General features: G+C 38.9%; 1 protein-coding gene across 2 annotated transcripts in view; it reads left to right on the plus strand.

Annotated features, from left to right (window-relative positions):
• Positions 1 to 4,591, plus strand: part of SH2D4B (SH2 domain containing 4B) — a 56,083-nt gene extending 51,492 nt beyond the window's left edge. For both annotated transcript variants that reach the window (XM_059477346.1, XM_059477347.1), the window contains exons 7-8: positions 1,589 to 1,809; positions 4,499 to 4,591. In XM_059477346.1, coding sequence (XP_059333329.1) covers positions 1,589 to 1,809; positions 4,499 to 4,591 — 314 coding nt within the window. The remainder of the gene's footprint in view (positions 1 to 1,588; positions 1,810 to 4,498) is intronic.
• The last annotated feature ends 21,386 nt before the right edge of the window (positions 4,592 to 25,977 follow it).

Below are 25,977 nucleotides of genomic sequence, written 5' to 3' on the forward strand. Positions count from 1 at the left end.
TTGAACAGAGTTCAAAAAAATTTAATAATTCATCTTGGAACACCTCCAATAAAAGTATTTTTAATTTTGGAAAGTGCATCAATTGACAGTGTTGCTGAGCAGTTACTTGCTGTTTCTAAACAAATGCTTATGTTTGGACTACCTGTTTTACACGTCTGGTGCAAAGATGATGCAATATCCTTCATAAAAGAGAAATGGGTGTCATTCAGCAGACTACATATGTGTACATTTCTTCTTAGTACTAGGGTATTATCAAGGGGACCTTGACCCCCATTGAGACTCAGCCCTTTGTCACTTCACCAAGTAAAATTGTAAAAGAAATTCATATTCTCAAAGTAGACAAAAATTGAAAGAAGGAGATGTTTTTCTACCTTTCCAAATATCACACAGTGCTTGCTTTTAGTACCCAGACCTCCTCAGTCCCTTCCTATGTCTCCCAGATGCATAATTTTCCTTAAGGACTTAATTAGAGCATTCCAAACTTTCAGATAAACCCTTCTCTGTGCAAACTGATAATCCCTGAACTATGTTTGTTATTACACTGAAACAATGTGGCTTCATGGAACTCTCTCTTGGACAAGTGTAGGTTTCTAGGATGACAAGTAGTTCCATTAAATATTACATGCATTGTTTGGAGAAAGTTATCCCCACAGAGAGTAACTCTGGAACATGTACATACATTATTTACTGACGTATGTGCCATGTTCACACTCAGAATGGCCTAATTCAACATCTGCTCCTGATGAGAGTGAGCATCTGGTGTTTCACAGATAATTGAGACATGAGCTGACTGTCCTCTAGGCCGACCAGACAGACTGGAACCAGGCTCTCTGGGTGCATGGTAAGACCTGGTTCAGTGCCAGGTGCAATTCTGATCACACCTTTGTTATGGGTTAGGGTAAGAATAGGTTTTATCTTTTATAACCTCTATGCAAGCAGAAGTACTAGCAACTTCAGTGTTGTGCTCCAGAATCAGAAGGAACAAGAGAGATGAAGATTTTTCCAACACAAAAGAACAAAATGGGGCAGTTTTTGAAACTCTACTGCCATTAAACCTTTTCATCCAATTTACCTATGTGCATCTATGCATGTGTATGTGTGTGGATGTACAAAAGAAGAGAAATTCTTTTTCTCCTGGCACTTGCTTTACATTCCTTTTGTAGGACATAAAAAGCAGTTATAAGACAACAGAGTCTGCAGAACTGCAATACAATTGCAAATATCAGCAATGCATTGCAAATTCCAGCTGCAATGCCTAGCTGTGCTAGTCTGCTTAAATGACAGCTTGTCCAGAATTTGCTGGTTTGATAGGCCAATTGTATTATTTATCCTTTGAAAAAGAAGTAAGGATGGGAAAAAGCAAGTCCTAATCATCAAATTAAAAAGCATATCCCACCAGACTCCATCAAAACCCTTACAGCTATCCTTCCAAAGCAAACAGCATAAACATTGTCTCCATCTCCTCCTAGAAACAGTCCAGCCTTCAGAAGTTACACCATTGTGATTTCACTTCTGTTCAGTGTTTGGTGCATTTGATTGCCTCTGGCAGACCTGTTACCTGCATAACCATGGGGTTTTTTCTGGCCAGGCATTATCAGCCGTCAGGAAGCAGAGGAGCTGTTGATGAATAAATCTGAAGGCGCGTTCCTGGTGCGAGTCAGTGAGAAAATCTGGGGCTACGCCTTGTCCTACCGCCAGCAGAACGGCTTCAAGCACTTCCTGGTGGATGCTTCGGGGGATTTCTACAGCTTCCTGGGGGTGGACCCAAACCGACACCCAACGCTCACAGACCTGATTGATTTTCACAAGGTAACACTTGCTAGGTGGAGATCAATAGCTGAGTGGAATGGATTAATAATTTAATGAGCAGTCATGTAGCTTGAAACCATGCTGGAAAATAGGAATGACCACAGTGGGAAAGAATATTGTACACTAAGCCCAGCTGTAACATTCATCCTTCTGTTGCAGTGAATCACAATACTTTTCCCCTTCTTTCAAATGCTCCAGTATGTACTTGTGTCCCTTTATACAGTGTGCACTCTCCTTGGCTACAAATGGCCTAATAAGGGCTGACAGATGTAACACTTTCTGAGCCTTTTGGCTGTGGAAAATTGGATTTGAAATACCATAGAAAGGTCTTTCAATGAAATTTCAGCATTTTTCTACCTTTGATGTGAGGGCTGTAATGTGCAAAAGCAAGAGAGTGTGACCCTGCACTAAAGAAGGGAACATGGAGGGGCTCTCTTTTAGGGGTATATTAAGGGTCACTTCTTATTACCCAAAACAATCTTGCAAGAAGAATTTACTATTCGACTTTAGATGGGTTTGAATTACTTTACCTCTAGGTTCTGTTTCTTGTTGCCAGACTGTAACTAAATAGTAGCACTGTTTCTGAAAGCATAAATTGTTTTCATCTGGCATCTCCCTATCTTCATCAGTTTTAATTCTGTTTTTTTCTTAGCCACCCTTATAGTTCCTCTTATCCTTTCTTTTCTAGTTCCCCATCCTATTTTATCTTTTTCTCACACTTGTCTCAGAGTAATTCTATAAATTTTTTGCTCCTCCTTTTCTTCACAGCTTTTAATTTTTTAAGTATTCAGTCTCAGGTTACTTTTCTTCTAAATTCCCTGTCTTTTAAATCTTGCTTTTATCTCACTTGTTTTGCAGTATCTGTTTAGTGTTGCCTTAGTGTCCCCACAGAGATCATTATGATATTAAATGTCCACAAATTATATTTCTACATGGGGAGATGGTAGGTGTCACATTTGACTAAAATATATGTTCTCCCCTAATTTAAATAAAACCTTTCTCAGTGGCCACCTTGGAAGCTCCAATCCCTGACACCCTTCTTGTACGCAATGTCCTTCTGGCCAATTTGGGTTAACCAACTGGGCTGTGTCCCCTCCTACTTCACCCTTATTCCCAGCCTATTCTACCAGCAGGGCCTGAGTGGGAAAAAGAGAAATCCTTTGTGCTGTGTAAGCAGTGATTAGCAATAGCCAAAACTGCAGTGTGTTATTAACACTGTTTTAGCCACAAATTCAAAACATGATGTCACAATGGAGAACAGGCAGCTGTGAAGTTCCATCCCAGCCAGCCCCCGTGCACCTGGAAAGAGTCTAACCAGGGCTTTGGCAGGGAAAGAAAAGCAAACATGCAACACCTCAAATGCAGATTATCAGGTGTTGGATGTGGAACCCCTGGCTAATGTAGTTTCCCCTCTGTCCCTGGTGATGGTGACAGCCAATTCCAGCCATCTGTGCTCCAGCCATGTTCCTATATTTTCATCACAGCTCACGTTAGGTAATCTCTGTATTAGGAAAACATCTATGTACAGACAGCAGTAGAGCACTTGTCAGAGGCAGAATGGCTTTTAGTTCATGCCATTTAATAAAAGAAAAAAAACTTGCTTAGGTGTCCCATGATAAGAATTAATAGCTGCCCCAGTAGTAAGCCTATGAGGGAAACCAGTTCAGCTTTAATGCCAACACACAGTTCTATTTTCCCTGTCCAGCTTATGGCTGTATTAAAACTGGCACCTTTGGCAATCACCTCAGCAGGTATTTTATCCTGTCTGTCACTTGGTTTTCTTAGAGGCTTTTCTGCCTGCCCTCTCTGGTGAAGTACACTGTCAATTGTTCCAAAGCCTCCTGGTAACCCCAAGCAATCTGTATATGACTGGTTGTGTTGTGGGCACATTTTCCCTTGCAGCTATTGCTATATATTTTGGAAAAGGTGCTGCTTTCCTCATGACTATTTTTAGCAAGAGTATACTTCCCCACCCCAGAGGTTGCATGGAATTTTTTTAAGGGCCTGAGGAGGGCTGGCGTAACTGATTTTCTACTTGCTTGTACTGATTGACTTCATTTTGTTTCATTTTGATTGAAAAACTGAGAGGTCACTCAAACAACTCAGCTGGCAGACACAAGGGAGTGGTAGCCATTAGTTGGAAGAACAAACCTTATAGAATGTGGTGTGAATGTGCATCTTCTGTGCATAGTTGCTGTGAGTACAGACTGCCTTTTCGTAGCAAGGGTGATGTCTTTCACCTTGCTGTCATCAGTCAGAAAGCTGTTACTGTTGTGTGTGAGCTCACTAAACACTGAGCTCCTGCTCAGTCTGCCTGGGGGTAGCAGCATGGAAGACTGGGCATGGTAAATCTGTCGGTTCAATTAACCCATGAGAATACCCTCTATAAGCATCTGTAGGTGACTTCCTAAATAGTGCAGCAACTTACAAGTAGTACAAATCAGTGTCTCTTGGATGTGCTGATTTCACTGCTTGATAATAGCACAAGTTGCTACCAGCATAAATAACACAAACAGAGCATGAAGAAAATGATTAACCTGTAAAATCCTTTTGCTGGTCTGTAATTATTTTATCAAGTGTTTATCTATAGTTGCTAGCTAGTTACAGAGGAATGATGGTCTTCATTGCTATACTTAGAAGGTAGATGCAGTTTATATCTTTGATATTTTAATTGGTTTTATCATTCCAGGAAGAAATCATCACGTCCTCAGGTGGGGAGCTACTCCTGGAGCCATGTGGACAGCAGAAGAATCCACCAGACTACAGCCCTTTATTTGAATAACTGATCCAGGACCAACAGGAATGCATTCTGGATAGCTGTAGTAATAGATAGCTACAAAAGTAAACAATGGGAGTAGTTAACCCACTTTCAAAGCCACTGGTCTTGTGGCCAAAAAGTATCCTCATTAGGAGGCCTAAAATATTTCTGGTTTGCATCTGAATTATCAACATCATTATTCATACTGCTAGCACTTGAAAGGTGAGAACTTACCAGCAAATTGCAAAAGAGGACTACTTCCAAAAAGTTTTCAAGGGGTTGTAGCCAATTGCATAGAATGCTAAGCTCCTGTCCTAATTTTCTCATGTTTTATACTGCAATAAGCATGGGCAGGAGCCATTCACAGAGCACTGTATGAGGTATCAGTGTTGGTGAACAGATTCTGTGTTCCAAAGCAAGGTTTGACAGTTTCTGTTGACAATTTCATTACCCAATGGTGCACTTTGATGACAAGACAAGCAGCCTTCAAACATCCCTGTGAAGTTTGTGATTGTGTATGTAATTACGTGTAGTTTGAAAATTGCCATTATGCTTTTGAATTCAGGCCTACAAAGTTCCCCACAGCAGAGACAAAGGTCAAACACATTTTATTTACACTTTCATGAAGCCCAGCAGCCTTGGAAGGAACTTTTCTCCTGTACAGTAAGTGGTCAGTTTATTCTAAAGGAAACTGATTTGCTGCAATTCTCTCACTGGCCTTGTCCTGCTTTCCACTTTTAGATGTGCAAGAGACACAGTGGATATTGCTAGATTTACTTTGCTATAGGACTGGGTATTTTCCTTTTCTGAGTTATGAGAAAAGGTGGGGCTGGTATATTTATATATAGAAAAGGTACAGCTAGTTACATTATCATCATGCTATGTTATGTGTTAAACCAAGATGCACAAAATGTGTTCCTGATCCATTTACTATAAATATTAACCCTATGAAAATTGAACAGAAGCCTAGATCTGTGGGGCAGTTGCTTAGTGCTTGGACTAGAAAAATAAAAAAATCTCATCACAGTATACATAGGAAAGGCACACTGAGCATATTTTTATGAGCTACTGCTTTGGGCAGTCTCTGAACCCTGTGGGGTTCTATTCAAAATCCAGGTGTGACCTCTCCTGAACCTCCTGTCTCCTGAACCCTTTCTCCTCAAACAGTCATTTGACTCTTGATTCGCTGTTACCTTCTGTACTCTGTCTGATCTAGATGGTAAAGTCAACCAGGAGAAGAAACTTGTCTTATCCAAGCCAATAAAGCACACTAAACATTTCAGGTGCTACGACAGTAAATATTTGTGGTGGTAATAACAGTATTTTTTTATAATTAATTTTATGGCTAGCTCATATTAAAGTACAGATTTTTGTGCACAAGCTTCATTCTTGGTCAGGAACCTTTTCTTCTGTTGACATTGGGTTTTGTGTGATTTAATCCATCAATGTTTGTGGCCCATGAAAAGAAAATTCTATTGAACTTGCCACAGAGACAGCTGGGCAGTTTCTGTACTAATCACTTGGCACACTGGCTCAGGAGGTTTTAAATAGTTACTGTTAGCACCTCAGAACAAAGCAAGTCAGGACACAGCAAATAAGCAAAAAGATCTGCTTTCTCTGAGAAAAACAGCTCTGCACTTTCTCCCTCCTTCAGAGGCATCTCAAGAACCACCTCAGCCTCAGGTTATTCACAGCTGCACAATTTTTTCATGGAACAATTCGACCTTTATTTAAAGGACAATGGAAAAGGACCTTTAAAATTATAAAAAATATAAGTATCCATAGACAAACCTCTGAGGTCAGAAAGCAGTAGGTGACTGGACAGGATTAGACACCTAGGGGTCATTACAGACCAGTCTTGTGCCTTTATGCACTGAAGAAAACCCCCCAATAAACCAAGAACAACAATAAAAAAAACCCCAGGAAATGCTACTTTTTCTCTGGAAAAGGCACTAGGTATGCTAGAAGACATGCAAATTCCAAAGTTTTCGGAAGATTACTCAACACAATGCTGTGAATGTTTATAGAAGAATACTGAAGAACTTGTTCCACCTGCAATTCATATTCAGAAGCTGATAATAATACTGCTATTTATTTCTTGTGACACAGTTCCCAGCAACTGCTTGTGTTTTATTTAGCATTAAGAAGGCCTAGAAATAATAGCTCTTTAGCCTATGTGGCCTTTTGCCATGTAATTAACATTATTTTCACTTCAGAGCACACTTCCTAATTCTAATTTTCTAATTTTTCGTCTGTCATCAATTTCTCACTCTGTTTCACCTAGCTTTAAAATAAGGTCCTTCTAAGTTCCCTTGCAAAAGGTATTACTTGGAATACTACAATTTCTCCTGAGAGTTTTACTCTACTAATAAATGGTAGAATTCACAAGTAAAGGAATTGCTTGTTTTTTCTCCCTTAAGCCCCACAGAAATAATAAAAAGTATTCAGCCAATTCATAGAGTTACCAAGAAAGAAATCTAAACAATATAAAAGCAGAAGCAGCTGCAATGAAATACTGTGCACTTGGCTGAAGATAAGTTTTGAAGGAAACAAAAGGAGATCATAGCTAGCAGGAACTAAGAACAGCTTTCCTTGTTAGGGATGTGCAGCTGTTGCCAATATACTTGAGTGAGGTACAGGTGTGGAGATGTTTTCTAAGTTAACAGGTGCTTCTTGTTGCCTAAGGGGGCAAAAGACAATAAGGGGACTATGAAAATGTAGCCCAGTTAGTAGGAAAAATAGGAGATAAAGCAGTGAAGGAGTAAATATGGAAAATTAGGAAAATAAGAAAAGGCAAAATGTGCTTATGCTGTTCTTTAGAAAGCATTTTGGATTTTTGCTGCTCTGGGAGGAAGACCAGGCGCTGCTACCTCTTTTTCTCTCTGCAAGTGTGGAAGATATAATCTTTGAGCTAAATCTACCTTGGAGGTAGATTTGGCACCCTTGAATCTGTGAGAGCGGGGCTGGTCTGTGCTGCAGCCTTGAATGCTTCCCTCTGTTGCCTCTCCATGTAGTGCTGCCTGCAGCTGTTCCTCACTGGCTGAAAAAGTGTCCTGGTGCTGCCATTTCCTTGGCTGCCAGGGGGAGATTTAGCTCATCCCCTTGGGACCTTCCAGTCTTGTTTTCCTACTGGTAACTATTGGTGAGTTGTAAGAGGGGCATTTTATGGAATTTCCTTACAAGATTCCCTGTCACTGTTTCTTGCTGATGCAGCCACCAGGAGTTCACTGAGAGGTCTGCTATGGTAATTGTGTTTCATTAAGAAAAACGCCACAGCAGTAAGGTAAACTTTTAAACTTTAAAATGAATTAACTTTTCTCGTATCTGTTGCACACCAATAAAATATGGCACACAAGGTCCAAAGCTTGTTTGCAGGTTTCTTTGTAAAAAGCATCTCTTGAGGATTTATTCTTGCTTCTTCACAGATCCACAGATTCATCTGTTCTTTTGAATTTTGTTTTAATCTGTTATTGCACACAGATATCTTCAATTTAATATTGCCCTCTTCTCTAAAAAAGAACAAAAACCAAGTAAAGAAATTGACAGTAATCATGGATGAGATTTCCAAGGCTACTCAAAGAAAGTAGATGCCAGTCTAACTCTTGTAATTAATGGAATAATGATGTAGTATGAGTTTTGCATACTAGTTTTATAATAGATATCCTGGATTATTCTTTTAGGTAATAAATCCCTATTGTTTTGATCAAATCCTAAGATAAATAAAATAACACCTCCCTCAAGAAGGAGATACCTAAAAATTGTTTTTAACACAGAGATTCATTTTCAGACTGAGTAGCAACTATTTCAAAAAACTAGATTCAGAGGGAGAATTTCCACTAGAATTCAGTTACCTTGAATCAAATTAAACCTATTTCTTGGCTGAGGTGAGGCAGTATTAATACACTGACTACAGTAAAAAACTTCATTTTTGTATGAACTAGGAATCCTCTTCTGCTCAGACTTCTCTTGAAACACCAGACACCTGAATATTGAGCATTAATGAAGTTATACCACATTTCACTGCAGTCTAAATTCTTCCATTTACCACAATATAAACCCGCTAGACTGTGGTTGTTTACAGTGGGAGAAGCTTTTCTCTTTCTATTAATAAATTTGTTTCCATAATTTACAGGTCAGAGCTTATTTTTCAGTGATTTTCAAGGACTGGCTTTCTTTTATATCTTATTGTGGCTTTGCTTTAAGATTCATTTTTCCCTTCCCAAGGGGATGGGGTAAGTGACCTCTCTGAAATGTCTCCCTGGCCAGGCTATCAATTGCAGAATGAGGTGTTTGCACTTGACCAGATGCTTGCTTTGTGTTTCCTGAGATGAATCTCCTGGATACATACTGTCAGATGATAATGATGCATAATTGATTTTTATAGCTAATTTCTTGCCATGCAAGTGCTGTGTGAAAGCATCTCTTCAAATATTTGTTTACTGCTAGTGATTAATCCTGTAGCTTGTATATTTACATGATGGCCCGTAGCTAATGCAAATTTTCTACTAGGCTGGAGTCTTCAATGCATTTGGGTTCTTCTCTCTTGGAATTTCTTCCAGTAGTTTTAAATGAAGGTAACATTTTATGGAATCTTTATACAACAAAAAGTGACTTTTCTTATGGAAGAGAAATAACTTCAAAAGAGACTGGACATTTAGTTTGGTCTTATTTGTGTCCTTGTGATGGATGTACAAAGAAAACACTTGGCATGTTAATGTCTCCTTTAAAGTTTAGCTGCCATTTCTCCCCCATTCTCAGTTTTAATGAGAACTGTGGGTGGGAGAAGGTCCCAGGCTCACAAGTCACAGAGTGAAAAGAGAGGAGGCAAGACTGATTTATTCCATACAGGTTTTCATATAACAGCAGGCAAAGCTTGGATTAAGTACTTCCTGAGATGCACAGGTTTTCTTGCTTACCATTCAAACTAGTGTGGTCACTACTTTTCCCTCACACAACAGCAACAGCAAGCAATTCCTAGTGGTAAGAAAAAAGCCCAAAGTTGTTCAGTAAGTGCATTACCAGTAACATTACAGTGCCCCAGGAGTGATACAGATGGAGTGTGGATCAAGAACACAGTGAAGACATATTTTGTTTATGGGTGTGTAGAAGGGGAGTGATTGCAAATTCTTGTTTGGTAGAAGTGAATTCTTTTAATGATTGTTGTCATTAATGGTCAATGCATGTGAAGGTGTGGCAAGTGTAATGTACCTTCTATTCCACAAGCTGGTAGAGCATGGACTGCCTGAAAGGAAAATCAGACATAGTTGTCTTAGACAAAAGTTACTAAGTATTCTTGTAGTTTATTTGGGGCAGAAAATTGTAAATTGTATAATGCATATCAGGATTTACAAATGTAGAAACCACGTACTGCTTACCACATGAAATATGATGAGTTTGCCAGTGTAATTTTCACAGCACTTCAAAACTCAGTGAAGAGTAAAGGTATCCCTGGTTATTCTGCCCTCCTGTAGGAAATGTCAGCATTGTAAACAAGAAAATATCTTCCCATCTAGGAATTTAATCTTAATAATGGACTACAGCAAGTAATTTCTGAGAGCTGTACAGTGAACACTGCACTGCAATTAGTAAGACAGCCAGCCTGTTGCACTTATGTCTGTTCTTGATTCTCAAAGTCTTTTTGCTCATGATAGCCAGATGCAAATGTGAAATATGTTTTTTAGGAAGTCATTAAAATCCAATGTAATGAAGAAGTGTTAAAGTATATCTTTCATTACCATTTTTATTGTTGACATTTTCTCTCAAGGAATCCAAGAAAAAAATAAATTCTAACAGCAATGCATAAGTTCTGGCCTGCCTTCTAGAGAATATTTTGCTACCTATTATGTGCTGTACTCACATAATGCTGCTTCATTTATTTTGAATTTCAGTAGTCTATATGGTACATTGGAATCTATCTGATTTTTTAAGTAAGAAAGCAGTAGAGACAGATGTAGGCAAGCAAACCATTCTGTGGGACAAAAAAATATTCACTGAATTCCAGTGCTGAGCTCCCACATCATTTGCTGGAGTTCATGTGGCAATCTTTATTTGATAAATATGAAATTTTTTTTATCAGGGCTGCCTGTTAAAATACCTTTTCACTTTCTCCAGAGCTACTCTAAAATCTTCCATTGACTTGGAAAAATCTTCTATTTAATGGAGAAATGTTCTGTTTCAAAATACCAAGCTTCAGGAAATTGTTTCAATTCCTTAGAGTAAAAAATAAAAAAGAATAAAATTATCTAAGGGCATTTTTAATTGCAGAAAATATGAAAAATGTGCTCAATTTTAGCACAAAACAATTTTATATTTTTAGTAATCCCTAAAAGAAAATGTACTACATTATGCTCCAAATTCAATGCAGATATTCAATGTTTTTGACATTTCATTAGGTATCCATTCTCTCCCTTAATGCTAGTTTCCTTTTAAGGGAGAATTAGAATACCCAGGGAACAGTTACTCAAAATGTCAAGCCCATTAAATATCTGATCTGATGACTGAAATAAATTTGTGAAGGTTTAAATACGACCCCAGATAATTTTCTCCAGAAAAAAATGAAACTAGGAAAGTGAGTTTAGAAAAAAAAGTATGGATGCATCTTGTCCATAATTTTGAATATGTTGTGTTACATGCTTGGATCTTTGGAGTGTGATTTACATTTATACACTGCTAAAAAGTCTGAACATCAAAAAGTAATTAATTTAAATTGAATAATAAATAACATAAAGGAAATTAGACCTACTGTTCCAGTTTCTCTGAAAAAGGCTAATTCTATCAGTGGTTATGTAAAAGACCAAGCCTATTCATGAACATTTGTAGGAAAAAAGAATCTAATTTTCCAAACTGTCATTGTGATCAATCACAATAGAAATCTCCTTCTGGATGAAAGTTTGTGATTAAGAAATACAAAGTTCAGACTTTACATTCAAATACCAAATGGAAACATTTGCAATGTACCAGCTCCTTGCAAAGGTGAAACATCTCACAGAACAGCTGTACTGGTGTAGCAAAAATGAGTAGCTTGGATATCCAGTTGTTCTCCTCGGGCTGGGCTAGAGACAGGCGCTTCAGAGTTCCAGGTCAGTGTTGTATCAGCTCCTCTGCCAACGACCACTGATTATTTGAGAAGGCAGGATCAGGAGAGAGTGAGAAAACTTGTGAAACCTTGAAATACTACTATGAAAGGAAAAAAATCCCAAAAAGTTCCCCTTCCCCACCCTAGATAAGAATCAGTTTGTAATGGGGAAACAAGGAGGCATTGTGAAACTGGCAGACTTTGTTTCCTGTTGGGGAGGAGACGTACACAATTTGTTGAAGTCAATGAGATGGAAGTGGGGAATAAGGATTTCACAGCCAGGTCATTTTTTATTCATTCTGTTCTACAGCAGTGCACATACAGCCATGAAGTGCTTGGAGCGCTAACCCATCTGTTCAGTAGCAGCTCACATCCAGTGGGCTAAAAATACTCGGTCTGCCAAGGAGACAGTCGAGGTACTTTGAGAAGTCTTGGATGCTTTTACTTTGGGCCACAGATAAAGGTGATAAATTAAAAGGCACTGGGGTTCTTTTGTTAAAATCTCTTTTCTTCCCCCAGACCTATTAATAATGAAGCAAATTCAAAACAATGAAGGAGAAAACTGGCTGCTGGCTAAGACTCTGTTCGTAATCCTGGGTCTGCACCTGCCTGCCGTGCTAAAGTTCAATTCAAGTTACACTGCAGTAATTGATGATCACTTGTCATATCCCTTTATAAAGCTTTTTCATCAATGTCTCTTGTGGTTCATTTTCTATCAGCAGCAAATCAATGAAATTTTAATGGAATAGAGAGCCTTCTTGAGATTGAATTATGTTGCTTTACCTGTTTTAATATCAAGTGAAGTTCTCAAAGGCTCAGCAGATAATAGTTTTTCAGATTTTTTCTTTGATAACTTTGTTTCTGCAGAATGGTGGCATCTTTGTAATCCGCTGTAATCAAGATTGAAGGCATTAATGAACTGTACTGTTAGAGACAATAGGAAAATGTGGGGCTTGAAGCTGACAGGCAGATCCTTATAAATGCTGCAGCAGTGTAGTAGGGAATGCATTAACTCCTGGATGTGGTGATTCAGGGAGAATCTGAAATGGTTTAAAAATCTCCAGGGTAATGCAGTAATTACCCAGGCACAGGGAAGTACAAGGTCACGAACTGAGCTCCCTTCTTGAAAACTGCAGTGGGAGCTGTATTGCTCTCAGAGCAGTCCCACCCATCGCTCCAAGCGCGAGCTGCCCCGGAGCCGGGTCTGGAGCGGGGTTGGGCAGCACTGAGGCGGCCCCGCGGAGAACATTCGAGACAAGTGTCAGTCAAACAGCACATCTCGCTTTTCCTGGGGTAAAATTCACTGGGTGGATTTGAGCCCGCTTGAACCGGTCAGGATTTGTTGCCTGGCTTTGCTGTATGTCGCCGGTTCGTGTCGCTCCGCCCGTGTCCCGCTGCGACCGGGAGCGTGTGAGGGGCTTTGGGGGCTCCCTCAGCCGGCACCGCCTGCAGCCTCCCGGGCTCTGGTACCGCTGTACCCTGCGGGCCCTGCCAGCCCATGGCCTGTGAGGGCCCGGCTCGCACCCTGAGGCTCTGCCGCAGATGGCGGAGGAGCGGCGGCCGCAGCCGTGGAGAAGGAGCGTGTGGGATGGAGCGGCCCCACACGGCTCCGCTCCGCAGCGAGGGCTCGGGGCTGAGGGCCCGGTCTCGCAGCTTTGCTCCAGGAAACTTCCCGAGCAGTTTTCCTCAGCCCAAAGCCTCATGTTCACCGAGCCCTAATCAGCTACCGAAATAAAGGCGTGATAAAGTCGTACCCCGTGGGCTGATTCCTCCCAGGTTGAGCAGAGCAGATAATTTACAGATGGACAGGATGAAACTGACATGAAATGCCAAACTCTCCTGGCTTTTGTCCTGGTTTAAGGACTCTTCACCTGCTGGAGGTTGGGAAGCTCCAGGGAAGGAAGCTGCCCTTTCGTCCCCAAGATAAGGGAAGGAACCCTCTTCTCCAGTAATACTTACATGATGGAGGCAGACCGATAGGTAAGATGCTTTTTTTTTGCTCTAGTTTGGCTTAGCTTCCCTGAATTGCCAGTGTAACAGTGGTGGAATGCAGGAAAGGTACCAGCTGATTGCTGAAACAGGAAAATCACCCACAGGGACTGCTGAGGAGGTCAGTGTTCACTGCCCCAATTTGTTAACCAAGTCCAAAGTTTGAGTCTGATGTAGAACAAATCTAAAGGAAAAATTTTCCAACATGTTTGGATCTCCATGAAGCACTGAACACAAATCACATATCAGTTAAGTATCAAGGATGTTTACAAAAATGTGATGATTTCCAATTTTTCTAATGGGTCTTGGGTCAAGCCTTGAATGCAAAAGAAAATAAACCTTTTCATCTTCACAGTCACAGCTGGGGCACACACTATCAGGGCAATTTGTGTTTCCCTTAATGGAACTGTTTCTATTTGATGAAGTAACCTGTATCATTCTCTGAAACTGTAAATTTAAATATTATTACTACCACCTTGCTCCGGACAGCACTAAACACAATTTCAGATACAGGAGAGGGAAAACTGTCTGAAGACTTAGAAATGTCCAAAATAAGAAATGTCCAAAATAGGATTGTGCTAGAGAGTGGAGTGGCAAACAACTGTGTTCTGGTTGATTTGATGTAATGCTCAGAGATGTAATGCAATAAAGCTTTTGTATAAAAAGGAGTGTAAATGGCCATCAAGAATGCAATGTTGCCTGGTTTTGACAATGAAATTATTCTGTTTTGATTTCTCTGTCTGAAGTAATCTCTGTGCATCCTTTTACCACAGAACAAGCTGGAGAACATCTAAACAAATTTAATGCTTTCTTAAGTAGTTCAACTGATATGTTTATGCTTATTTAATATTTTGTGAGTATTTTTCACGGTAGTTTAATTTTTAACAAACCAAGGAGTCCAACAGAGAAAATAAAATGTAGACTTATGGCACTGTAATTGTATTTGATGAGAAGAGCAAATAAAAGGTGAAGACTCTCCTGGCCTCATTCTACACAGCACAAAACTCAGGTAAAGAACTTTTGTGATATGAAGGAAAGGAAGATGCTTTTGACTCAGCATGGATGAATTGTGGCATTTTAGAATAATTTGGGATTTTAGGTGTCTTTGGAAGTCATGTTTGTACTAAAATTTTAGGATTGTGTCTCCTGGATTTTAAAGGAATTCACTTAATTTTCTTTAATCTTTCAGCATCTGGACTTTCATTTTTTTTTCCTTGTCATTGCACCCTCTGGAGGACCACAGCTGTCTAATTTATTAGTCCAACTAACAGATCTGCCCTTATATTTTTATGAATGTCTTTCAGGCTGTCATTCCTGGAGCTCATTGATCAGTGGAGCTTTTGCTGCACACCCATTTTTTTTTAACTTTTGGTTTTAAACTACAGTTTAGATGCTGGACTTTGTTATGTGTGAATATGGGCAAAAAGTTCCATTGAAAAGGGTGAAAAATATTTTACATACCCTAACTTGAAATTCTTGCCCATCTATTATTTTTGCACTATGAAACTTCTTTATGTATAGTCATAGAGCAAGAGGAGAGTTGTTGATTTTGTTGTTTTGTTGAGGTTTTTACCATTGGTTTTGTATTTGTTTTATTTAAAAAAAGAAAACAACCTGTGATGGGATATGAGAGGATTTGTTGAAGGCTTCATGAAATTTCTTCTTAAAGTTTGATATTTTACAGTGATTGTTGTTGCTGCATGTCTCATAAAATGCCTTTGCTTTGAGTTCTGTAACAGCTATGGACATGACTGAGATGTTGGGAGGTATATGGGAAAAAAAAAAGCAGCCCATTTCTAACTAAAGAATGCGAGGAAACAATTTGTCACTGCTGACAGCAGGAAAATGAATAAATATTGCAATAGATACATGTATAGACAATGAATTTGTACAGCATCCGAGTGATGTCCTCTCTCAGGAAGGTAGGCAGACCAGGGTTATTAACTTCCTTTATGGAGAGATTTCCTTTCAGGCAGGGAGTCTGTGGTGGAAATCAACAGCTTGGTTTTCCTGCATTCTTTCTCTTTCTAAAGTACTATGCACGTTATTACACTACACTATGTTAAAAAACCCCAAAAAAACCTGTTCAGAGCTAGGCTCCAAAATTCACATTTTGGCATCACAATAGAAATGGACAAACTAAGAACTCTCAAATATTCTATGTAGCTGTGCATGTACAATGAATGTTTAACATACTGGAAAAATTGTGATTCAATATAGTCATAAATAAATTTTGAGCTAGGTTGAGGCACAGAAATTTCTGGCAGCTCCTGTCAATATATTTAGGCACAGATTAGGAGTTCCTTATCAGTATTAATCATAAGACTATAAGGAATGGATCATGTCTTCTAGGACAATAAACAGCTAATAATTGTAGCACAAAACCTGTGAACTGCCTCACTATTTCTTCATTATTTTTACTTCATTTTTCTTGTTGCTCAGTTTTAGAGGTCCAGGATCTTCTGCCACTTTGCTTCTTTCACAGACATAGGCATCTCCCCTTCTTGATTCCCACCTCCTGCCTTTTCTTTTCTCCTTTTTTTTGTTTGTTACAATCTAGTGTTTGTCAGTGAGTTGTCACTTCAGTGCACCATTAAACTGCATATCATATTCCTTTGGCAAAGGTGCCAGAACAGTTAGTATAGAAAAGTTATTGTAGAAGTAGAAGAGAAGAAAACCTTGGATAAACCATTTAGTTAAAGAAATCAGAACTATTTCAGGCAAACTGAATTCATTCTGGTTTTATAGGTAACCATAACAGAACTCTCTTGAAGTTTAAGAATAGTTCAGTGCTTCTACTTCCAGTCTCCCTTTAGGGCCTCATAAAGTTCCTGGTTCTTACTAGTTTTGATCTGAGTGCTAAAAGGATGCTCTGTGAGTGCCTGCCTGATCCCAAAGTCCTGAAACTCCATGCAGGCTTGCCTTTATCTTCCTTTTACAACCTGTTACAAGAAGCTATATAAAGAATGGGAAGTCTCAAAAGACCACCTTGATGCATCCCAGAGACCTCAATTCCATGAAACACTTTCAGATGAAGCTCTGAACTCCTGTTCTTCATATTAAAGCATCTGAATTTTTGAGAAGAGATAATCTCTAATGAAAATGTCCTTATGTATTTTTTAATCTGTTCTGCTATTTTGGATGCTAAGTCCTTTAAAAACTCTTCAGAATACATCAAAATGTCATATTGTGCTGAACACCCACTCTTTTCCCTCTGGATCCTAGCTTAAAAATGAATGCTGTAGAATAGGAGATCATTTTGGATTACAGAACAACTTCTCAAAATGTCAGTTGTAAATAGTCAGCAAATCCCTCATTATCAATAAAATGGCACTGATATGCAGTTGAAAAGTAATTTGTAATACTTCAAATCCATATTCTCACAAGCCATTTATCTTGTAGCAGTCCTTGCAGCACCAAGCAAAATACAGTTTAATGCATGAGGGATCTTGGGGGTTTTGCATGCCTAATGAACTAAAGGTTTTAGAAACACCTGCTGGACAAAGTGATTTTAATAGTGATTTCAATAGTGATTTTAATAGTGTTTTAAACGAAACCACTCAAAGTTGGTTTTAAGTCATCATCTTTCATCACTGTAATGGATATAAAGTCCTTCAGTATGTGTTCAGATACCATTCATTTCCTGGATAAGAGTCATTATTGTTTATGAAACTGCACTGCTCACAATACAAGCTTGGATGTTACTTAATTAATATTTTTGAGGTTTTTGATTTCTGACTCGTGTTTAGTTACTTTATCCATTCACTCATATTCCTTAAAAGGTCTTTATCATGTGTGAAGAGAAAAAACCACCTCTCTAGCGTTACTTGTGTGGAAATTGTAACTCAATAGGCCTAAAGCCAGTTTTTCTTCAATGTAGGTCAACTGTAAAAATCCCATTAACTTAATTGGCAGAAGAGTTAGACCTGTATAAGATGCAGAGAAAAAAAACAAGTCAGTGGAAAAATAGTATGAAAATTTTATACTGTCAGAGAAACTGTGGTGATGTTGAAGGCAGAAAGTGTGAGCACAGTGCTAGGCATTGGTGTTGGATTGCAGAGTGCAAGCTCATTTAACCACAGTGCTGGTCATTCAGCACCATGTTACTGCAAATTCACCTTGTTTCTGTAGATTTTATGGCTGGAATTTTACTCTGGACTTTTGAGTTACCTGCTGAGGTTTTCTGACTGCTATTTAGGTGGCTGTTTACCCATTAATGTAACACAGCTCATCTTACATTAACATCTGTAAGTGAGCAGCCTGAACTGAGCTCTCCTTGAATAAATGACTCCCAAGGGCAAGTCCAGGTGTCTGGTTCCAAGCTGCTGGACAGTCAATCATGTGTGAAGTATTAGGAAACTTGTAAAATAGAACTCATTAAGAAAAAAAAGTTTTTCAGGAGATAGATGGATCTCTAAAAATTTTGCTAAGAGAAATACAAGGAAAATAATCTTGTAAAATGCATCTGTTACATATGGTTGCTTACCAGCAAATATGCTTTCAGTGACATGCAGTATAAGGTCTCCAAATATAGATATTTTTCAAAGGAAAAATTCTGAAGTCTTTGAATAAAAACTGGCTAGATTTGACTTCCAGAAATAATCCAGTCTGAGTAAAATAGTGCCACAAATGTGTGTGAGAATAAGTTTTTCTCTAAATACCAAACCAATTTAGAATCAAATTCATGATTGGTAGCTAAGTTTCAAACATATGCATTTGTTTTTAAAACATGATACTCACATGCTCATTAGAAAAGTTTTGTAGACCTCTAGTTGACTTCACTAAAGCCTGAAATACCTGCACAGCTTTTCTTGTGGTTCCTGAAAGTATTTTATGAGTCTTTATCCACCTTCTTTTTTCTTCTCATCTCTCAATGTTAGTTCATAACTGAGCAGCCAGCAATGCTGACAGTGGGCTGTGTACCTGAATCTCAAAAATGCTTTCTGCAGGAGTCCAGACTAGATTATTGCAGTGTATTCCCTCATCTAACATGAGCTGGAAACAACTAAGGCTCAACTTGCTTGATTATCTCCATCCAAAAGGATGGAACATGTAAGCTCCAGAGTATAATCTGGGCACTCTTCAAAGTGTAGAAAGTAGAGCTTTTAGAGGTAAAAATGTAGTCTAAGGTTTGGGGATCATCACGACAGGTCCTCTGAGGTAAAAGTAAATGCAAGCCTTTTCCACAGTCAATACCTTGGGTGTTTTGATTTTAGAGAATATAACCCCCAGCTTCAATTCATTCCCCACATGGGAATGATGTTTTAGATGATTTTCTCCCCTTCACATTGCCCAGTCCTCTTGTCCTATCAGAGAAAAATTCAGCCCCACTCAGAACAGCAGCACACAGCCAATGCACATCTCAAGTACTGTTCTGAAGCTTCCAATCAGCTGTGTAGGGTGACTTGGTATCCTGGGAAAACTGTAATGTTGCCTTGCCATGAAGGCAGTGTTTCCACAGCCTGTAGGACAAGGCAGCTGGATGTGGGCTGGAGACATAATTGGAAAGATTATGGGCTACATGATGGGCTGAATTCCAGTGGAAGACCACCACAGCAATAAGGTAATGATGGAAGAATTTCAAGTCAAACACTAAATACTTTCATGCAAAATGTTAGGTACCAAATAATTGCTAACTGGGAGGATATATTTAATGCTACACAAACAGTTTGTGAAAAGGTATGTGCTGCCTAAGGAGGAAAAGTGCAATTAAAACCTCATTAAAACTGTTCTAAAGGGAAGTGCTTTGAAAAACTGACTCTCTCAGAGGTTCAGAATTACTAATTTCTTTCCTTTTGAACCTAGAGTACAGGATCTGAGAATGAGACTATAGTCTAAATACTGTTATTCACACAGATGTGAGTGAAATCTTTCACTTTGCATATTCCTGCTGCAAGCAGACATGGAAGTGTTCTTGTTGTGCTCAGAGATCTGAAGTCAGTGAGCACAGTGTTGAGGCAAGCTGAAAACCCTGAGGCAAATGAGTGCATATTAACTCTGATATTTGTTAAGCCTAGCTCATAAATTTGGGGGCTCACTAGATGATCATCTATAACTCATAGTGCTGGAGTCAGGAAACTTCTGATGGGCCAAAGCTGAAGGAGGAAAGCCAGATCAATTTCTTTCCCATTTGTTCTAGGTATAATAGGAGATCTTTAAGTAACTGATATCATCCCCTTCTATTGGCTTTAAAAATATATGTATATATATATTTATACTAGAATAAAATCTTTCTTCATATAAGATAAGGAACCTCCTGCTGCAATATGCCAGGATTTGACAAGGGTTTGTAACTCATCATATATATCTGTGATGAGGGTAGTTTTCACAGGCATGGAGTCAAGTAGGTTGCATTCAGTTTTCTTCTGGACATTCACAATTAAACCTTTCTCAGGATTTGGCAGACACAGCCAATGTTTCAGATCACAGTAAAATTGGAACAGGCATAAAATCCTCCTTAACTAGTGTGTCCCTGTCACTGCAAAAGGCCTGAGTTCTGAAATGTCAGTGAATTCACTTTCTCATCACCCTTCTACTTAGAAGACAAGCAGACAGCAACTTCTGTAAAAACAAATATTTTAATAGCATTTGGTTATTTGGCTTGCATGTGGAGTTATGCCTTTAAAATTAAAGACAGAGAGCAAGACAGAATGGAATTGTTTTATAGAAACAGTAGCCATTTATGGACCAGGGTGATTGTATGCCCTTCCAAGAAATACAGCAGACAGGGTTGATCATTTTGGCAGCACTCTGCAGTTCATATATTTGTATCTCAATTTCAAGCACAAGTCTATGTCTATGGGGAGGTTCTCAGGTTTTGGTGTGTTCTCCTGAGGTTTTTTCCCCCACAACTTGAGCAAGAGGTTCCTAACTGAGAAAAACTTAGGTCATGAAGTTGGTCATGGTAGTAAGTAGATTTGTAACATATCACAGCCCAATTTTTCAAACATGATGAATAATTTTGTATTGCCTTGTTGTGCTAGAGATATTTTATAAGGTTTTAAATTTGCTAGTGCTCTACAGAACAATTCTTTCAAATGAACTTGGGCAAAAAATTGAGGCATCCAAAATCAGTCATTTTTTGAACAATCTTTCTTTCAATATTATTTGATAAAATCCTTCTTAACAGTTCTTGATTAGAACTTCTAAGAAAAATAAGCCTCTGAATATGGTTATCAACAAGAATGATCAATTGCTGAATACTTTTTATGTGTGTTAAATATAGTACACAAATGCAATGCTGCAGCCCAGCCTAATTAAGAGAGTGTTTAGGTCCTATCTGTCCCACCACTATCTCCTTGAGAGGATGTGGGGATGTGTGGCCAAAACACAAAATGCTGCTCCTGATGTGGTGAGGTGTAGAGGAGTTTGTTTCTGCAGGAACAGAAATGTGTTTGCCCTCAAAGGAGGGGCATGCTAAGAAATACTTCAGCCCTTTGGGCTCACTCAGCCTCAGGGGGATGTGGAGCAGCTGGAGGACAGCAGCTGCCCCTGGTCCTCAGGTGAGAGTGGTGGGAAGTGATGAGAGCTCTCTTGCCCCACCAGGCCATTGGGATCTCTGTGGGTTCATATAAACTCGGGACATCCCCTCATTCCCTTTTCACTTTGATGGGAATGCATGGGAAATTTCAGTGCAAGGTAAAAAACCTCACAGACTGAAATGAAGTGAAAAGAAAATCAATCCCTGCTAGAAAGTGCCTAGGCAGTAGTTAATCTAGGAGGCAGGCTGTCCTTCCCTCATGATTTGTTGCTGGTGCTTCTTCTCTTCTACATTATCACTGCACAGAGTTGTCCTTCTGACTGTGGGAGCTCTCAAGGTCTCCAGGTAAGTGCTATTAGGAAACTTATGTTGGCTTTTTTTTTTCATTAATTACAAGGATGGACTAAAACTATGATTTTTATTTTGATATCTCAAATTAAATTTGGTATTTTAAAATTTTCCTGAAAATGTTGAAAGAAGTTTACCCAGAGTTTCACAGCTGTGATGACTATAAAAATTATTTGCATTAATGGATACCACTGAGAGCCAACTTAAAACAAGAACTTGAATACCAGTCTCTTACATCAGGTTGCTGCCTAAATAATTTGCAGGCTTTTGACTGTCTTGTCTCTGTTTGTCCCTTCCTTTTCTTTACTTCAGTATTCAGAGGAACTGCATTTGTGTAATCAACCTATCTTCTTACTGTACCTTGCAGCCTTCTGGCTGTGCCACCAGCACTGGATGGACACACCAGGAATAGATTTGTTGTTTGAGGGGGAGGAGTGTGTCTATGGGGAGGTTCTCAGGTTTTGGTGTATTCTCCTGAGGTTTTTTCCCCCACAACTTGAGCAAGAGGTTCCTAACTGAGAAAAACTTAGGTCATGAAGTTGGTCATGGTAGTAAGTAGATTGTTAAGATTGTTAAGGAGTCCTATTTTTTGGGGATGTGGTTGTAATACACCACAGCACTGCCAAGGCTAAATTACAGACATAATGGCTTCAAGAACACAGCACTATTAGTCACATTTACTAATTAAAAAAATTGCACTATTCCCACAAAATATCATTAGAGAGAAATTATACAGTATGGACATTTCCATGAGAAATCAGCATTAAAACCAGCGTTGTTGTCCTCATTAAGCAAGTCATTAAATGAGGGATAAAACAGCACCAGCACACATTCCATGGGCTTCACACATGATAACAAGGGATGTTGTGAACTGGGATTTAAAAGAGAACATGTCTACTGTGAATACTTCATCTCTCTTTTACCCAATTTTTCTACAATACACTAGGCAGATTTAAAATATTTGTTTTGAATAGCAGAAAATAACTTAGCTGTTACTTGAACTCTTTCAATGGCTTAAAAAGAAGCTTAAAAAATGAACAAGCTACTAATGGTAAAATTTTCTATTCAGGGGTGGCATACACATAAGCCTGGGAAAAGTTACTGTTACCTATCATTCTTCTGTAAAGCTGCATGAATGCGTACTGTGCTCACAGCTTGAATGTGCAAAAGAATGTACTATGCAGAACAGGTGATGATCAATGCAATTCAAGCACTTCAGGGACCATCTGGGCCTTCAGTTATTTTAAGATGGAGAAAAAACAGCTTGACATGTTTACTGTGAAACTGCAAATACCAGCACTGTACAATATTTTTCAGTATTTTGTTTTGTGCTTTTTAGCAGAAGAATGCTTACAAATCTTGGAAGTGTAGCACTAGAGAGGGACCTTTTTATCCAGCATGGCTCCTTTCAGTGAGACAGCATTAATGAGAGATGTTTTGTCCCTTACTGTCTAAGCAGTGACACAACTTCCCTGGACACTAATGATAGACATAGAAACATTGTGAATTAGAAATCTTTTCCAGACTCCATATGAAATCTCTTCAGCAGGCAAAGTTTTTTTTGTTTTTCCTCCTCCCTGTGAGACTGGGGAGCAATTTATTGCTATAGCACTTTTACCAGCTTTCACATCATAGAACTATTGTCATGTTACCTGTGAAATCCCTCTTCTCTAGACTAACCCTGCTGAATTCATGGCAGCCTTTCCTTTTAGTTCACATTGTTAAACCTTTGACTCTTAATGTTCTCTTCAGGATTTGGTAATTTGCTTTTGTCTGCCTTAAGCAGACAGGCCAAGCTACAGTCAGTGTTCTAGCCAGGCTCTCACCAGGATGCTGAAAAGCAGAGAATTCCTCAATTTCGGATTTAAATATTTCTGTTAATACAGTTCAGAATAAGTTAACTCTTATTCAGGTTTAATCTTAACAACCAGAATTTTCCCTGGTAAATTCTGATGGTTTGTTTCCCTTCTTTGTAGTTACACTCTTTATTTCTCTTTACTATGGGCAGTGCTTTGCTCTGGTCCTAATTTAATTCCTCTTACTGTCTCTAAACCATTTTTTCTGGCTTACCAAGATTATTCTACATCTTAGTATTTTCCTTCAATATGCTTTTAAATTATCCCAGTACATGGTGATGTGTTAATTTTCTGCATTATTTAATTACTCAAATAATTTACAGGTATTATGGCTTGAATAGTAAAAAAAAGTAATCACAGGGCAGACTTCTTAAAGATCTCAAAATCTCCTAGTCTGATAAGTCATAAACTGCTAATTTTTGAGATTGTTTCACTGGCCATCTCCAACTATTGCTTAACCTTGTTCATTAAGCCAGCTGGGGGGAAATTCACTTGCTCTAGTGAGATGTTTTGTTTACATCATGGAGGAGATTATTTTATTTACTTATTGCTGCAATAATGCTGCAAGTCTTCCAGGATCTTCCCAAATCTCTCATTCAGCTGGGTGAGGTGTAATTCTCAGGTATTTCTTACACTTTTAAAAATAGGTTTGCTTTCCTCCCTCTGCTTTTGCCATCTCAGTCATACTTTACCCTCCACATCAGGACCAGTTTCTGATCTCAAAACACAAGTATAGGTACTGTGTTTCTGGGGGAGCTCCTACCAGCTGTGATTTTATTCATCTTGCAGGCTCACTGCATTTCATTGCTGTCACTCTGTGCCTGCATGCATGTATTCAGGCACTCCCAGAAGTCTTTGTGTGAAAGAAATGAGTTCAGAAAAAGTAGGCTAGAGCCCACAGAGAAATAGAGTTTTTTCAAAACCTATCTCACAGTATCACTAACTAACACTATTAGAATAAAATCTAATCTAATCTAACACTATTAGAATAAAATCTAATCTAATCTAACACTATTAGAATAAAAATATACATAAAGGAATGTTTTCAAAGATGGAAATTAACTTGTATGCTATAAAAAGGGTGTGGTGCTTGCCAAGATTCCACATTATACATAAATGTACGTGAAAAGTATTGAACATTGGATAATTATTTATTTCCACATCCTAAACTTATGAAGGAAATTAACAGAAGTGTCTCAGAAAATTGTGAGTTATGGCCCTTACTACCAGATTGGCAGCGCTCCTTCTCTGAATTAGGGCATGGAGACAATATTGAAAGGTGTTAGTACAGGAAAACCATAGTCCCAGCATGAATTCTAGAAGATTTTGTTTATTACTAAGCAAAACTAAGCCAGTATGTATAAATGAATTTGTGATGCCAAACATACCCTACAATCCCCACAGAATCAAAAATATTCGCCTGTTCCATAATGGAGGGGCAGGGAGAGGGCAGGGGCACAGGTGTGCCTGTATTTTTAGTAGTTATCACACATTGTAAATGTACTTGGATTGTAAGTTACAAGGCAGTGGGTAAATGATGATGTTTTTAGTGAAATACATGTTGTAGGAAGTCTCCAATTGAATGAGATGGTGGAAAATGGTAGCAAAATAATAAAGTATGAATTATGTACGTTGCAAAAGCTGTCTTTGCTCCATAATTTTCAGTTTAACAACAGACCAACACTGTTGCATGGGTAGTTATTTTCTAGTATTTAATTATGAATTGAAACAATAGTGCCTGCACTGTTAGAGCCTGCATATTGTCACTGGAATGTGCAAGCAAATAAAGTCAGAGCAAAGGTATAAAAAACCAATTCAGTATATTTTAGCCTGCTGCAATTGTTTGGAGAAGTTGATTAGAGCATATGAAAATCCTCAGGGTTTGTCAGGGCTAAGCTGTTAGGTGTATGGCACAGGGTTTGTCAGGGCTAAGCTGTTAGGTGTACATAAAGCACATCTCTGAATTCCATGCAAGGACACTTCAAAACAGAGGTCCTGCATGGGAGCTCGGGGAAGCACTATGCTGGGTGGAGATGGCAGCCCTGCTGGATGGTGCCAAGGTGCTGTTCCTGAGGTTTTTCTGTGTGCTGATGCAGCTCAGCTTAGTAACCAGTTGAATGTAGGAGCTTTATGTTTAATGTGCTCAGATTACAAAGAGCATTATTATGTTGGAATGGTGATAATGTGTGCCCTTGATGAGCTCTGGTGATAAACCTGTGGCTCGAATTTTGCAGGTGAAGCGTGTTGGTTTATAAGAGGATGGAGCACTCCATGTGGGGTTTTTTTCTGAGGTATTCCTGGGAACTGCCTCACTTTCAGTGAGAATCTTTGTTGGAGCCTGAGACTGCTGCAGGGTTAGGGAAAACACTCTTCAAGAAGGAATTATTTTGAGGTAAACCTAAATGACTAATTAGTCATTGATTAACAGTTAAAGGAAGACAGCTAGGAGTAGTCAATACTCTCTTCTGAACTGGATTCTGTATCTCACAGCAGAACAGAGTTTTGCAAATTCTCATAATCAAATATAAACCTTCAGTACAGGTTGCCCAGCTTCCATAGGATCAGTTAAACTGTAGCTGTGTTCACCAGCTGAGATTCTCTCCCATGGAGCTGTAGCAACAGAAGCATCAACACTGAGATAAAATTGGCATGTCAGGTTTCC

This window comes from Ammospiza nelsoni, chromosome 8, assembly GCF_027579445.1.
Source record: "Ammospiza nelsoni isolate bAmmNel1 chromosome 8, bAmmNel1.pri, whole genome shotgun sequence".
Taxonomy (NCBI): Eukaryota; Metazoa; Chordata; class Aves; order Passeriformes; family Passerellidae; genus Ammospiza; species Ammospiza nelsoni.